Raw genomic sequence first — 15,641 nt, 5'->3', positions numbered from 1 at the left:
GTCTTGTTCTGTTACCCAGGCTGGAGTGCAGTGGCATGATCTCGGCTCACTGCAACCTCCACCACCTGGGTTCAAGCAATTTTCCCACCTCAGCCTCCAATGTAGCTGGGACCACAGGCATGGGCCACCATATCTGGTTAATTTTGTATATTTTGTAGATACAGGGTTTTACCATGTTGCCCAGGCTGGTCTTGAACTCCTGGGCTCAAGCAATCCTGCTGGCTTGGCCTCCCAGAGTGCTGGGATTACAGGGCATAAGCCACCATGCCAGGCCCTTTTTTTCCTTCTTTCAGACAGGGTCTTGATCTGTTACCTAGGCTGGAGTGCAATAGTGCAATCATGGTTCACTGCAGCCCCAACCTCTTTTACTCAACCAATCCTCCTGCCTCAGCCTCTCAAGTAGTTGGGACTACAGGCATGCACCAATGCACCCAGCTACATTTTGCATTTGTTTTGTAGAAACAGGCTTTTGACATGTTGCCCAGGCTGGTCTTGAATTCCTGGGCTCAAGTGATCCTCCTAAAGTGCTGGCGATGGCAGCGGTAGTCCGTCTGGAGGAGCCACTGTGAAGATGCCAGCTCCAACGGGGAGGCAGGGCCTGGGCTGCGTGCTCTGTGAGGCTGGTGGGAGCCCTGCCCATACCGAGTTGGCAGGGTAGGAGCCCTGTGCTCCCAGGTGCAGCTACAGCTGCCAAGCCATGGCTCTGGACCTGGGCATTCTTGCTCTCTCAGGAGCCCAAATGCAGTTCCTGGCATTTCCAAGCTTCCGAGCATCACCATGTTCCTTGGTGACTGCAGTGGAAGCCATTTGCAGTATGTCTGGTCCAGCTACAGCCTCGAACAAAGCTAGTACCTGTGCCGGCACCTGGAGCTGCCCATCCCGCCACAGCTGGCACCCCTGGCTATGTACAGTGGCTGGACCCCATGCTTGCTCACACACCCTTTGCCCCTCTGCGCCTGGCTTGCCCTTGGCAGGCATGGGATCCAGGCCGGTAGCATGAGCTGAGTACAGCCTGCAGGGCCAAGTGGTGGAACAAGCCCAGCTGCCTGACCAAAACTCAGGCAAAGGTGCTAGCAGCCCACAGCCTCTAGGACACATACACAAATTATACCTTTATCTTAAAATCAATGACTATTACATTGCTACTGTCATTGCCTTATACCTCTCTGAATTAAGTCCCACATTGAAGGAATGCAACCAACTGATAGAAAGTTTCCTCTGGAGCAGTGGTTCTCACTGTAACCGTGCATCAACACCACCTGGAGAACTCGTTAAAACAGGTTGCTGGCCCCTGGGTGTGACGTGGGGAGGAGAATTTACATTCCTAACAAGTTCCCAGGCAATGCTTGTTCACCAGCCACACTTTGAGAACCACCACTCTAGAACTTGCCACTCAAACTGTGGTTTTTGGATCAGCAGTATCAATATCATCTGGAGTGTCTTAAAAATTAATACAGGAATTAAATCATTAAAAAGGAACTCTGGGGCTGGATATGGTGGCTCACGCCTGTAATCCCAGCACTTTGGGAGGCCCAGGCAGGCGGATCACTTGAGGTCAGAAGTTTGAGACCAGCCTGGCCAACATGGTGAAACGCTGTTCCTACTAAAAATACAAAAATTAGCTGGGTGTGTTTGCATACACCTGAAATCCCATCTACTCAAGAGGCTGAGGCAGGAGAATTGCTTGAACCTGGGAGAAGGAGGTTGCAGTGAGCCGAGATCATGCCACTACACTACTGGGTAATGAGCATGCGTTACTTTTAGGATGTGGTTGGTATAAAATGACCCTTCAAAATCTGGCTATGCTTAGCTGAACTGATCATAGCTGCTTTAAAGATAAAACCAGACCCTGAACTCAAAGATGTACTTAAGGTGCAGATACCTGCACCTCCATCCCCACCCTGGAGAACCTACCAGTGACAGGGTCCTCTTCACACCCTTTTTACTGCAATAGCCAGACATGGCTAGCCCAAGAGTAGTTAAAGCTATATGGCTAAGGTTAAACTCTTACCTTGTCATCTACTCCTGCCCTTGCTAATTATCAAAATGCCAAGTCTGTGACAAATAAATCTTCTCTGTCTACCTCCCTCAGACTTGTAGCTTCAGGTCAAATGCATCTCCTCCTCAAAGCATTCCCAAATATGTCTGGTCTGTGATAATCTGTGAACATCCAGCAGTGTTTGCGGAAGGCCACAACCCGGAATTCTGTGTCATTCACGTGGCATCAAATCTCACATCACTTTGAGTTACCTCTCTTCTACTAATTTCTTATATTGTTCTTAAAATTTCCATTGCACAGTTTTCTTCTTCCTGCAACCAGACTAAAATCCCTTTGAAGCTTTGAGCTGCTTCATGTGCCCACAGAGTCTAGCACAAAGTAGATATTCAGTAAACTTTTGTTGTTTTATTGGTTGATAATCTTAAAAAGATATATCAGGGGCTCAGAAGAAAGACAAAAAAATCTCCTTTCACTGTCCCTTAGAAATCAACTGTTAAAATGGTAATTTTGCCTGTTCTATTAGTCCCATATTGTAAATACAGTAAAAAATACTGAAGAGCTGTCAAAACATAAGCTCAAAACTTGTTATTCTATACATTTCATTTTGCTAATCAAGAGAAAACTGGCTGTAAATAACTGGCTGTAAGAAAAACTGAGTTTTTCTGCCTTTTCCCCAGCTCAGGGAAGCTGCTCCTGCTGAGTGTGTAAGAAGGGGGAACAGCAAAGAAGGGTAAGAAAGGCAGGAAGGTACTGTGCTACCAAAAGGGTGTCCCGCCCAGACCTCTCCATCAGGTGGCAGAGGAGTGAGTTGCAGAGACCGCTGTCTACATGTGCCATTTCCCCCTATAAAACCAAAGTCAAACTCCCATTCCTTTTTCTAGGATGTTAGCTTTGGGAGTTCTTCAGAAGTCATCCAATCTAGACCTCATATTGAAAAAATGAGGAAACTGTGGCCCAGAGAGGTGATGTAACTTGGTACATCTACACTGAAAGCCAAGATCTCCAGCTCCCAGCCCAATCTTCTTCCAACTATGTCATGATTCTATTTCATTTCACTATTTCAGGGAGAAAGGAAGGCATTGCAGAATGTTGTTTTGTTCCAGCCTACCTTCTACTTTAGTCACTCATTCAAAATTCAGTTACTGATCACCCATTACAGGCCAGGCACACAGTTCCTGGTGCTTATGACACAGGCGTGTATAGACAAAGATCCCTGCCCTATCCAGCTCACACAGTAGGTTCCTTCTGCTGCATAGTGGCTGGGAGAGCAGGAAAAGGAAGAAAAAAACAACTGAGATGCAGAGAGGAAAGGAGGGAAGTGATCTTTGTTCTATTTTTCTTTTCCAGTCTATGATTTTTTATATTTTTCATATATATATATATATATATATATATAAATTACATATTTCAAATACTATAAAATCTACCCATTTAAACTATACAGTTCAGTGGTTTTTAGTTTACTCACAATCTAAGGTTCAGAACATTTTCAACACTCCAAAAAGAAAGCTCATACCCACTAGGAATCACTCCCCATTCCCTCACCCACACCGAAACCCCAGGCAACAACTAATCTAACTTCCTGTCTCTATGGATTTGCCTGTTCTGTATATTTCATACAAAGAGAATCATACAATATGTGACCTTTTGTGTCTGGCTTCTCTCACTTAGTATAATGTTTTCAAGATCATCATGTTTTAGTATGTATCTTTACTTGACTCTTTTTTTTTTTTTAGAGTCTTGCTGTTGTCGCCCAGGCTGGAGTGCAGTAGCGTGATCTCAGCTCACTGCAACCTCTGCCTCCTGGGTTCCAGCAATTCTCCTCCCTCAGCCTCCCAAGTAGCTGGGATTACAGGCACCCACCACCATGCCTGGTTAATTTTTGTATTTCTAGTAGAGATGGGGTTTCACCATGTTGGTCAGGCTGGTGTTGAACTCCTGACTTCAGGTGATCCACCCACCTCCACCTCCCAAAGTACTGAGATCACAGGCATGAGCCACCATGCCCACTCACTTGATTCTTTTTTATTGCTAAATAATATTCCATTGTAATCCACTCTTTATTCCATCAACTTAAAATATCTATCAAAAGGCACACATCATCTTTAGAAGGATTATGTTTAAAAAAAAATACAGAGAAATAAATCCTGTCCCCATTTCCAACCTTCTCTGGGAAGTTGTTTCAAAGAATCACTGTGCAGTACCTGACCAGATCCATCCCCAGCAAGGCTTCTGTCTCAGCAGCTGGCTCTCTGGTGCTGATAGCTTCATTGGCTATGCACACTCCATGTTCATTGGCTCCCATTTCTGCCCCCCAGAGCCAGGCGGGTCTGCTTATCATTATGGCATGGGTCCTCGGAACTTGGTCGATTGAAATGTAAGTGCACTGAAAAACAAAGACAGGAAGGAAAACGCCATCACCTGTCAGGTACCACCTGGTTTCCACCTGGGTACTTATACCAAACCATCGTACCAGTTACAAACAGAGCCAAAAAAGAAAAGGCCTTGGGGATACCCTGATTTTTTTTCTTTTTCTTGAGACAGAGTCTGGCTCTGTCACCAGGCTGGAGTGCAGTAGCGTGATCTTGGCTCACTGCAACCTCCACCTCCCGAGTTCAAGCGATTCTTCTGCCTCAGCCTCCTGAGTAACTGGGATTATAGGTGATTACAGGTGTGCATCACTACGCCCAGCTAATTTTCATATTTTTAGTAGAGATGGGGTCTCACCATATTGGTCAGGATGGTCTGGAACTCCTGACCTCGTGATCTGCCCACCTCGGCCTCCCAAAGTGCTGGGATTACAGGTATGAGCCACCACGCCCAGCCTAGGATATCCTGATTTTTAAGTCTTCTCAATGCAGCTCAAAAGTCTCCATGGTGAGTTTCAGTCTGTGTGGCTCATGCCAATCTATTTCTGGTGCTTACATAATAGGGCAATCATCTTGAACGAGGTATTCAGCCAGTCATCGTCCTGAACATCCTAAGCCTGCCCATTTCAACAGGCACAGGCGGCTGCCAGCATTCACCAGTATTGAACAGAGCTATTTACGAGCCCTACCTTCAACAGAAACTTTATCTAGAAGCCTAAGATAGAAAGCAGATAAAAAGGAAGATGCTTTGTCTAAAGAAGACAGGTCCCTGATTCCTCCTGCAAGGACCTTTGCGGTTTCCTGGAACACAGTTTGACAATCTACATGATTGCTCTAGTGGTGGAAAACAGAAAATGATCATAACATTTGCATTTAACTATTGCATTACAATGTATACTGTGCACTGTGACTTTCCTGTCTATCCCATTTGATCCTCACACTAAGACAATGAGGTAGACACAGAAGGAAACAGTCCCACGGAGGTGCATCTCCAGCTGCTGTCAGAACTGCAGAACACACAACTTAGTTGTGTATCTTACCTTCTCCAGGCTGCAGTGGCTTTACCTGGTAAATGAGGGAGCTAATTTGAGTCAAACTATTTCTTCCAAGTATTTTTGACCTCAGAACACTTTCTTCATGCAAACTGGTACACAGAATCATAAGCACAATAAAATCGGTCAAAGTATGTCCAGGTGAAGGGAGAAAGAGGCCGGAGACCAGGGTGGAGGTAACCCTGGGAGCCTCACCCTCTTGTGCTTCCTTTTCCCCTCCCCACGTTGTGACCCACAGCAGGAGAACCTGCAACCAGCTTCCCCACGGGAGCCCCCGGACTCTGACATTCTATGAGCCTATGACACACTCTTCACGCTCTTTGTGTGGTGGACGCTGTATTGAATTCAAGGCTCTAAGTTACACAGTGCTCTGGAGCTCTCAAGGGAGAATTCTATCAGCTGCAGGAGTCATTTACATTTTAAATTGGGCAGCTGAAAGCAACAGCAGCCTTGGATCTTTCTTTTTTTAACTCAAGACCCAGCTATATTGACTGAATGCAGCCCACGAAGTTATTCTGTATTGATTTCCTATAATCGCTAAACCTCAGGGAAGAGCTGAAACCCGAGTGGTATGCACAGTCATTGGTCAGGTGACTTTTGGTCTGCACAATTCATGTTAGCTGTTGGTCTGCACCGGGACAATGTCATTTTACTTGATAAATATTTGCAGACTTAAAAATTAATTATATCCAGAGGTTTTCAAGAGACTGTTGAATTTTTCATGGCAAATTGACAATAAAATACACTCGAGATTTTTTTCCCTGTGCAGTTCCCAAAAGTTATTTATTTTTTTTAAAAAATGATTCTTATAGAGCAAAAAGCTGGCCAAATCAAACTCTGCTCCTCTGTGCTCTTCTGAAATGAAGTGAAGTTTACATCTTAACATTGTACTCTATGTCAAAAAGTATTCTAGGAATTGACCAACACTTTCCAAAGCTCCATCCCCACTGAGCAAGCGCCAGTGACAACTTTTGTCTTGAAAACGATGAGTAAATAGAAAAGAATCTCAGCTTCTTAAGCACAGATTTATTATACAGGTTTTAAAAAGGGAAGGAAAAAAGTAAAAATTAGGAAATGGTCTATTTGTCCTCAAATTCATTTTTACACATTCATTTCCATTTCCCCAGGTATTTACAGAGCACCAACTATACACAAAGCATTTTGTGCTAAATGCTGAAAGCAGAAAATCAGTGAGAAGGCCCAGGCCCTGTCCTTTTGGTTGGGGAGAAAGGGGAAGGCGTGCACAAAATTCCTATGAGCCCCCCGGCCAGCCTCAGTGCCTCCAACACCTGCCTACTTCATTCCTGTAGCATCTTGCTGCTGTCGCCTGTTTTTCCCTTCTGATCAACCTGATCCTGCTCTGCTTTTCCTCTTACCCATTCCTCTTCATTTATCCCCCTGTGAAATACTACAAAACTGACGGACTTATTACATGTACTGTTTATGTATACTATTTCCCCCAGCTACAGTGTAAGCTCCAAGAGGGAAGGGGATGGCCTTTGTTGTTTAGTTCACTGACACACCCCAAGTCTGGTATGTATCAGGCATCAATAAGCCTGTTTTTTTGGATGGGTGACTGAATGGATGGATGAAGAATTACGAAGGTCTAAGGGAACATAAAAGGTAAAGGTGCAAAGAAATGAGGAAACACATTTGCATGGCCCTCTAGAGGCTTTATCAAGTGGGAGAAATCTGTGTTGAACTAGAAAAACAGGCCAGACATCCAGGTACTCCAGATAGAGCTAAGAGCTTAAGAGAGGAAGGGGCATGTCAAGGGTCTCCATGGCCCAGAGAGGTCCCTGCTGTGCCATGTGGGAGAGCTGCTGTGATGTCACTGAGGCACAGAACTGCAAGGGCTTAACACAGACTGTCTGATTTTTAAAAAAATGTTGACAATTGAATCAAAAAGACCAGATGGTCTTCGTAGGAGTTCAAAATATATGCAGCCAACTTGACACTTTTCAGTCCAAACTTGGAATGATGAGGAAGGAAGGGGATCCCCAAGTAGCCAGATGGGCCCAATCAGCCCTCCTAAGCACCAGACCGAAAGCCAGGCAGCCAGATCCCTTCACAGACCCCTAGCCTGGAACACATACCCCTTGCTGCATCTTTGTCATGGGCCACAGAGCTCGGGCCTCACAAGGGTCCTTCAATGACAGCTATTCACACCCGCCTTATTGTGTTTTAAATCTGGCTAATCACAACCAGGTGGGGTGGGGGAGGGGTGAACACATTTGTCTCATATAGATAGAATGGCTACTTAAAATCCCACTTTGGGAGCAAATCTCACAAAATCCAGAACATCTACACAGACTTTAATTAGCTAAACTTGGTAAAGTCAGCCATCTGGAACATGAACTCCAAAGTCATTTTTAAAATAAAATCCACCGACCTGTGCAACTGCCACATTATTAGTGAGCCAGAGAGTGGGATTTGAGGAAGCAGAAGAGGTTTCTCCAGGTATAAATATCCAAAAAGCACCTGACATCTTCTTTCAGTGTGGCAAAAACAATTTAGTTCCCCAAGTAAAAATTCCTAGCCTAATTTCTATTAGAAAAGAAAAAGAAAAAAGGAAAGTGTTCACCACTTAAAAGATGGATCTTTACAGAGACGGTTCTGGTCTCAGCTTTGGTTATTAAAGTGAACTGTGGAAAGAGATGAGCAGTTGGTCTTTCTGCCCCACAGCCACTTCCATTCAGCCTTTCATGAAACAAATCTGTCAGCTAGTGTGACTTCTGGGTGCCCAAGTCACATAACAATATAAGACTGCCCAGAGCGGGAATGTGGTGAAGCACACTTCTAAATGTCAGCACTGCACAGTGCTAATCAGGGGGTTTCCAAGGATCCGCCTGTCCTGAGCTTGCCACTCTCTCAGGGTCCACCTGCCAGGTTGGAGGATAGAAAACATGAGCCTCCAAAAGACCCTAGAGCTAAAGACAAAAACAATTCTGCAGAGCAAGCCCTTCACTACTTTGTGTGATTATGTCAAAAATGAAAAGCAAGATCAGCTTCATGCCATCACTCACCCCATCCACATTCCAGCAAACACTATTTCTGGATACCACCCAGTGAAAGGGGAAACAGAGACACTCACACAATAGATGTTTCAATTAATGAAACACAACCATTGTGCCTTTCGTACTGTACTCAGATGGTGAACACAACCCTGGCACCACCAGTGAAAACCATTGTGAGATGAGCTGATGAGTCAGCCAAACTTCTTAGGGTGAGGGAAGACGGCAAAGCAAATGGGATGCTTTAGAGAGATATTTTTAGCATTTAAAAATTTGTAGCTCTAAAGAAGCATTGATAATTATCGCTGAGGGTTTTTTATTTATTTTTGATTACATATGTGAGTGTGTGTGTGTGCGTGTGTGTATTTTTATTTTAGAGATAGTGTCTTACTATGTTGTCCAGGCTGTCCTCCCAACGCCTGGGCTCAAGTGATCCTCCCCTCTTAGCTTCCTGAGCAGCTGGGACTAGAGGTATGTGCCACCATGCCCTGCTTGTTTGTTTTTATTTTTTACCCCAGTATCTTGCCTGCTATTTGACTGGTTTTAGGAAATGTATTCTTAAGGTTCATGTAAGTTTAAATAAAGACAAAAGAAGTTGCTGAGATCAGAGGGCAACATCCTCAACCACACTTTAGAAGAACTGTTTTTATTTCACCGAAGCATAAGATCTTTGAGGAGGGACAATGCAAAGGTCTGAGATCAGAAATGCATTTGGGAAAGGGGACATCATGAAAGGAAGCCCTCTGCTAAGCCACGTTCTCATGGAAGTGAGGGAGATACTTCTGACCTCATACAAGACTAGGGACTCCTGATTCTGGAGCTGATGAGAAGAATAAAAAAAGAAAGAAAGAAAGGGAAGAGGGAAGGGAGGGAGGAAGGGAGGAAAGAAAGAATAGTGCAAATCTGTCCAGTGGTTGTGGAGCTTTGCTCAGCTCTCTCTGATTCCAGAATGACTTGTGCTTTCCAATTATAAGAAATAACTTTCAGAATTAAAATTCAGCTCCCCTGCCACAATATACACACACGCACCCCACATACCACAAATGGACAATTTTACTAACAATGCTACTAGCCATCATTAACTGGCAATTTTCTATTCTTCTTGTAAATATTTTCAATGAGAAAGAAAGGAAAAATGACCTACTAAAAGCCTTCCCAAAATCATGTAAGTTATATAAACTCACTGATGACATTGAATCCATACAGCATTTCATGTAGAGGGAAACAGATATAAATTTAAGCTAATTCAAAAAAAAAAAAAAAAAAAAAAAAAAAAAGAATCTAAAAAAAAAAAAAAAAAAAAAAAACCAAGAAAACGAAGACTTTAAAAAAGGAAATAATTGAGGCAATATTACCAAAGACAGACTCTTTCAAAAAGTATTATGTGTCAAATCTAACTTTGTTATCAAGAATTCTGTCTCCATAAATTCTGGCATCATTAGCCTCTTGGACACCTACTATAAATAATTTAAACCTTGGCCAAAATCCATTGTTTTTCTGGAAAAGCAGTCTCATGTTAGATCCATTTTTTTCCTAAATAGAAGGTTCAACCATGTAAGAATGTTGAATGCCATCCATGGGCATACATGCACGCATGCCCCCTCCCCCAACACACACACATCCACACACCATAATCCAGGAAGTTATTCCTCTGCTTCCTCAACACATCTACTTAGAGGGAGGGCAGGACTTGGGGTAAAGTTGAGATGAGTTCTCTGATGCATCCTCAGAGAGAACAGAGGGGCTTTCAAATATTGATACCTATGTATCCATCCTACTCTGCAGCCAAAAGAGAAGTTGTTAAAAGCCCAGACTCCACAAGGGGAAGACTAAAGAATATTAAATTAGGATGTTCCAATCTGCAAATTGCAGCTGAATAAAAATATCCAGTGTAATTTTGGAAATTGAGGAACTCTGTGCCAGAGGATCTTATTTCTTACTCTTCTAGTCTTAAGCATAGTGAACTTGACATGGAGGTGATGGCTGGATGGGACTGACTGACAGGCGGATGGAGGGTGGCTAAGTGGACAAGCTGACGGGAGGACTGCCTGGAAAGACGGATCCATTGGCAGGGTGGATGAGTTGGATGAATAAGTAGTTCGGAGGACTTTTTAAACGGTTTTTGCATGTATCCAGAAGTTGCCCTAGAAACCTCATACTTCAGGGTTGAGGTTCCAGGAAATTATTTTCTGAGAATATAACCATCTATTATACAATTATTTTTATGTAATTTTTCAATAATATGAATATTTCATATAATTATTAAATATCTATTTATATATAAATTATATGATTAAATATAATTATTTTATGTAATTAAATTATATAATTATTAAATAATATAATTAGTATGTATACGTTATTAGATTGTATAATTATTAAATATTTATATGATTAAATAATTATTATATAATAAATTATGTAACACAGTAGATAGTTATATTCTCAAAAAATGATCTCCTGGGACCTCAACACTCAAGTATGAGGTTTCTAGGGAAATCTCAGGACACATGTTTAAAATGTTACGAAATGGGCTGGGCGTGATGGCTCACGCCTGTAATTCCAACACTCTGCGTGGGGGCCAAGGTGGGTAGATCACTTGACCTCAAGTTCCAGACCATCTTGGCCAACATGATGAAACCCTGTCTCTAATAAAAATACAAAAATTAGCCGGCCATGGTGGCGCATGCCTGTAATCCTAGCTACTTGGGAGGCTGAGGCAGAAGAATTGCTTGAACCCGAGAGGCAGAGGCAGATCACTTGAGCTCAGAAGTTTGAGACCAGCCTGGCCAACATGATAAAACCTTGTCTCTACCAAAAATACAGATATTAGCCAGCTGTGGTGGCATGTGCCTGTAATCCCAGCTACTTGGGAGGCTGAGGCAGGAGAATCACTTGAACCCAAGAGGCAGAGGTTGCAGTGAGCCGAGATTGTGCCACTGCACTCCAGCCTGGATGACAGAGTGAGACTCTGTCTCAGAAATAAAATAAAATAAAATAAAGTGTCATGAAATGGCTGAGGAATAGATGGGTTTTTAAGTTCTTACTCTTCAAAGTTTAAAAAGTCTGTATTTTAATCGTTGTCTGTATAAAAGTTACATGATAGTAATTGTGGCTCCTAGACCTAAATATGGAAAGAACCCATCATTCTGTACTTGGGACAAGTATAGGAGATGGGCATAGATGTAACTGTAAGGGAACTCAAGGGGTAAGAGTATGTTTGAAAAGCAGATTCAGTAGTATGTGATATGCCAAAGATAGTTTTGAAACTGATACCTGGAGTCACAGCAATTCTCAACTAGTCAATTCTTAAAAAAAAAAAAAAAAAAAAATCCCTGTTCACAATGTTCTCCTTAAAGCTTTACAAAGTGCGTTCATGCATCAGCTCAGATGTGTCTCACTAAAGCCTGTAATGCAGGCAGAGGGGGTATTATGATCTCTATATGGCAAATAAGGAAACTGAGTTTCGAGAGACTGTAAGACCCAAGACACTATAAAGGGAAAGGAAAAACAGGAACCTAGAACCCTTCTCACCTGGGCCAGAACTCATCTGTTAGTTTGAGGTGGTTTTAAATTTCAATTGACATGAATAGAGGAGTGTCAGGCTAGAGGGAAGAGGGGATATTGGTGTTGAGGCCTGGAAGAATGAACAGGAATCTACCAAGTAGATGAGAGGAGGGGAGAAGAAGGATCTTCTTAGCAAAGGACAGAAAGAGCAAAAGCACAGAAATATGCTAGTGTGTTATTTACTCAAGAAACGGCAAGCAGTTCAGTGTAGCTGGGGCCTACAGTACAAGCTGAGAGGGCACAGCTAAGAGTGAGAATAGAAAAGTAAGCAGGAAGTTGTGTAACACTTATGGAGGTTAATTATCATAAAAGCTTTACCCTGTGACCCGATGATGCCACATTTGAAGTACATGCAATGGCTATATCTACACATGCACAAAATGACTTATGTGCAAGGTTCTTCACAGCTGCACTTTCTGGATTAGTAAAATACTGGAAATAGTCCAAGTGTCCACCAATAGAGCACTAATTAAATAAACTATAGTATATCTCCACAATGGATTACTATGTAGCTGTAAAAAAAAAAATAAGGACAATCGCTAGATATAGAAAAATCTTTAGAAAATATTATTAAGTCAAAATAGCAAATTGCAGATCTTTTAAGTTCAAAGTTATATATCAAAAATCAAGTTTAATAGTAGTGTATATAATGTGCTGCATTCACATAGAAATAGAAAATAAGGCCAGATACTCACTTTTTGTATCTGCATAAAATACTAGAAAGATATGCATGAAATTAATAAAAAGGGTCATACAGGATGAAAACAAGGGAGGACGACTTCTCACTGTGAACCTTTTAAATACCATTCAATCTTTGAACCACATAAATATATGATTACCTATTCAAAATGAAAAATTACATTTTAAAATGTCTTTAACCAAATGAGTTGGTTAAAAACTTATATCTACACAAAAAACTGCACACAAATATTTAGAGCAACCATGTTCTCAATTGCCAAACTTTAGAATCAACTAAGCTGTCCTTCAATGGATGAATAAATAACCTGGTATATCCAGACAATGGAATATTGTTCAGTGATAAAAAGAAATGTGTTATCAAGCTTGGAAAAGACAGAAAGAAATCTTAAATGCATATTACTAAGTGAAAAAAGCCAATCTGAAAAGGCCACACACTGCATGATTCCAACTATATGACATTTGAGGAAAGGCAAAACTATGGACACAACAATAAGATCAGTAATTTCCCAGGGGCTAGGATGGGTGGGTGAATAGGCAGAGCACAGACTCTCGAGGGCAGTAAAAGTATTCTCTATGATACTGCAATGGCTTGTCATTATACATTTGTCAAAACCCACAGGATATACAACACAAAGAGTATAAACTACGAACTTTAATTAATAATACTGTATCAGGCCAGGTACAGTGGCTCACACCCATAATCCCAGCAACTTTGGGAGGCCAAGGCAGGTAGATCACCTGAGGTCATGAGTTCAAGACCAGCCTGGCCAACATGATGAAACCCTGTCTCTACTAAAAATACAAAAATTAGCTGGGTGTGGTGGTAGGCACCTGTAATCCCAGCTACTCAGGAGGCTGAAGCAGGAGAATTGCTTGAACCCGGGAGGTGGAGGTTGCAGTGACCCAAGATCCAGCCACTGCACTCCAGCCTGGGCAACAAAGCTAGACTGTCTCAAAAAAAAAAAAAAAAAAAAATACTGTGTCAATATTGGCTCATCAATTGTAGCAAATGTACCACACTAATGCCAGACTTACTAGCAGGGGAAGCTGGGGGCAGGTTAAGGGGCTGTTTGGGAACTCTCTGTGCCTTCTGTTCATTTTTCTGTAAACATAAAACTACTGTAAAAATAGTCTATTAATTTAAAATAGAAAAGAATGAAAGAGAATCAAAGAAAGGGAAAGTGAGCAGGATACCAGTTGGGAAGAGTTCTGAATGGCATACAAATCAGCCTGGACTCTCATCCTATAAACAAAACCAAACACTTTTCAGCAAGGGCTTGACAGAGCTATGCTCTGGGAAGAAAATTCTGGTAACCCTGTAGGGAGAAGATCCCAGGAGAAAGAGACCCAGGGATCAATAAGAAGATTATAGCAGAAGAGAGAAGGAGTCAGTCTGAATGAGTCAGAGGCAGTGAGGAGGAGATGGTCACACAAGAGAGGGGCAGCGGGACTCAGCGACAGCTGTCTCTTTCTGGTGGGGATGGGGGCAGGGGGCATGAGGGTCCGAGTTTCCCGCTGGCTTCCAGCATAAACTATGTGGCCGACAATGATGCTGTTAGAACAACAGGGATATATAAGCCGGGGGAAATGATTTGCTTTCTTACCTGTGAGTTATTTCACCTGTAGAATATGCAAATGGCAATGCAAAGAGGCAGCTCAAAACACAGATATGGAACTCAGAAGAGAGGTCTGAGCTGCCTTGGAGGCTAAATGTGGTATATATCAAACTGTACTCATTTATGCAAGGGAATAGGATTTAACCTAAGTATATCTGAACAATCATATGCCATGGGTTAACTAGTAAAAGGAATCTACCTTTCTCCTTAAAATAATGTAACCATGAGAGTAAATTGAGAGTTACTTAGCGGACCGGGCGCAGTGTCTCACGCCTGTAATCCTAGCACTTTGGGAGGCCGAGGCGGGTGGATCACGAGGTCAAGAGATTGAGACCATCCTCGTCAACATGGTGAAACCCCGTCTCTACTAAAAATACAAAAAATTAGCTGGGCATGGTGGCGCGTGCCTGTAATCCCAGCTACTCAGGAGGCTGAGGCAGGAGAATTGCCTGAACCCAGGAAGTGGAGGTTGCGGTGAGCCGAGATCACGCCACTGCACTCCAGCCTGGGTAACAAGAGCGAAACTCCGTCTCAAAAAAAAAAGAGTTATTTAGCCTATCCTCCTAAAAAGAAAACACACTTTTTTGAAATATTTATTTCAGACATGTTTATAAATGGCTTTGTGTGATTTTTGTAGTTACTATGGCTACTTAACAAATTATGTGGTATAATTTATGGTGTAAAAAAATTTAGTGGTATAAAACAACTTTTTTAATGCTCATGGATTTGAACAGCAAATAGCAGGGATAATGTGTCTCCACTCCAGTGTCTGGGGCCTGGAATCATCTGAAAGGTCACTGACTCACATGTCTGAGAGAGAGAGAAAGAGAGGAATATGAGAGAGAGAGAGAGAGAGGAATGAGAGAGAGAGAGAGAGAGGAATGAGAGAGAGAGAGAGAGAGAGAAGCTGTATCCTTTTATGGCCCAGCCCTGGAAGTCACATAGCATCACTTCTACCATGCTCCACTGGTCAGAGCAATCACAAGCCCTCAAAGATTCACAGTGAGAGTGAAGGGCACAGACTCACCTTTCCCTCTTCATTGGAGGAGTGCCCTTCACACTGGAAGAAGGGCATGCAGGATGGGATTTGGTGCAGCCACCTTTGGGAACTTAAATCTGCCCACGTGAAAATCAAAGATTATTTTAGTTTGTATGTCTCCCACAAAAACAAAAAAAAAGATTAAAATGTCCAGGAAGGACAGACAGGGAAGGTCAGTGACAACTCAAACCAGCAAACTTTATCCACACAGAGTCCAGTCTGTTCCAGGAAAAGGGAGAAACGTTTGGACCCAAATAACATGGACATTCACTCATTGATGAATACC

The 15,641-nt window shown here is 42.5% G+C and overlaps 1 protein-coding gene across 2 annotated transcripts in view; it reads right to left on the bottom strand.

Annotated features, from left to right (window-relative positions):
• The window catches only part of SCRN1 (secernin 1), a 67,713-nt gene that overhangs the window by 28,484 nt on the left and 23,588 nt on the right, over positions 1-15,641 (bottom strand). For both annotated transcript variants that reach the window (XM_032286903.1, XM_032286902.1), the window contains one exon: positions 4,204-4,385. In XM_032286903.1, coding sequence (XP_032142794.1) covers positions 4,204-4,385 — 182 coding nt within the window. The remainder of the gene's footprint in view (positions 1-4,203; positions 4,386-15,641) is intronic.

The sequence above is a fragment of the Sapajus apella genome, unplaced genomic scaffold (assembly GCF_009761245.1).
Source record: "Sapajus apella isolate SASKATOON/1434 unplaced genomic scaffold, GSC_monkey_1.0 scaffold19, whole genome shotgun sequence".
NCBI classification, from domain to species: Eukaryota; Metazoa; Chordata; class Mammalia; order Primates; family Cebidae; genus Sapajus; species Sapajus apella.
This window is presented reverse-complemented; position numbering and strand designations above follow the sequence as displayed.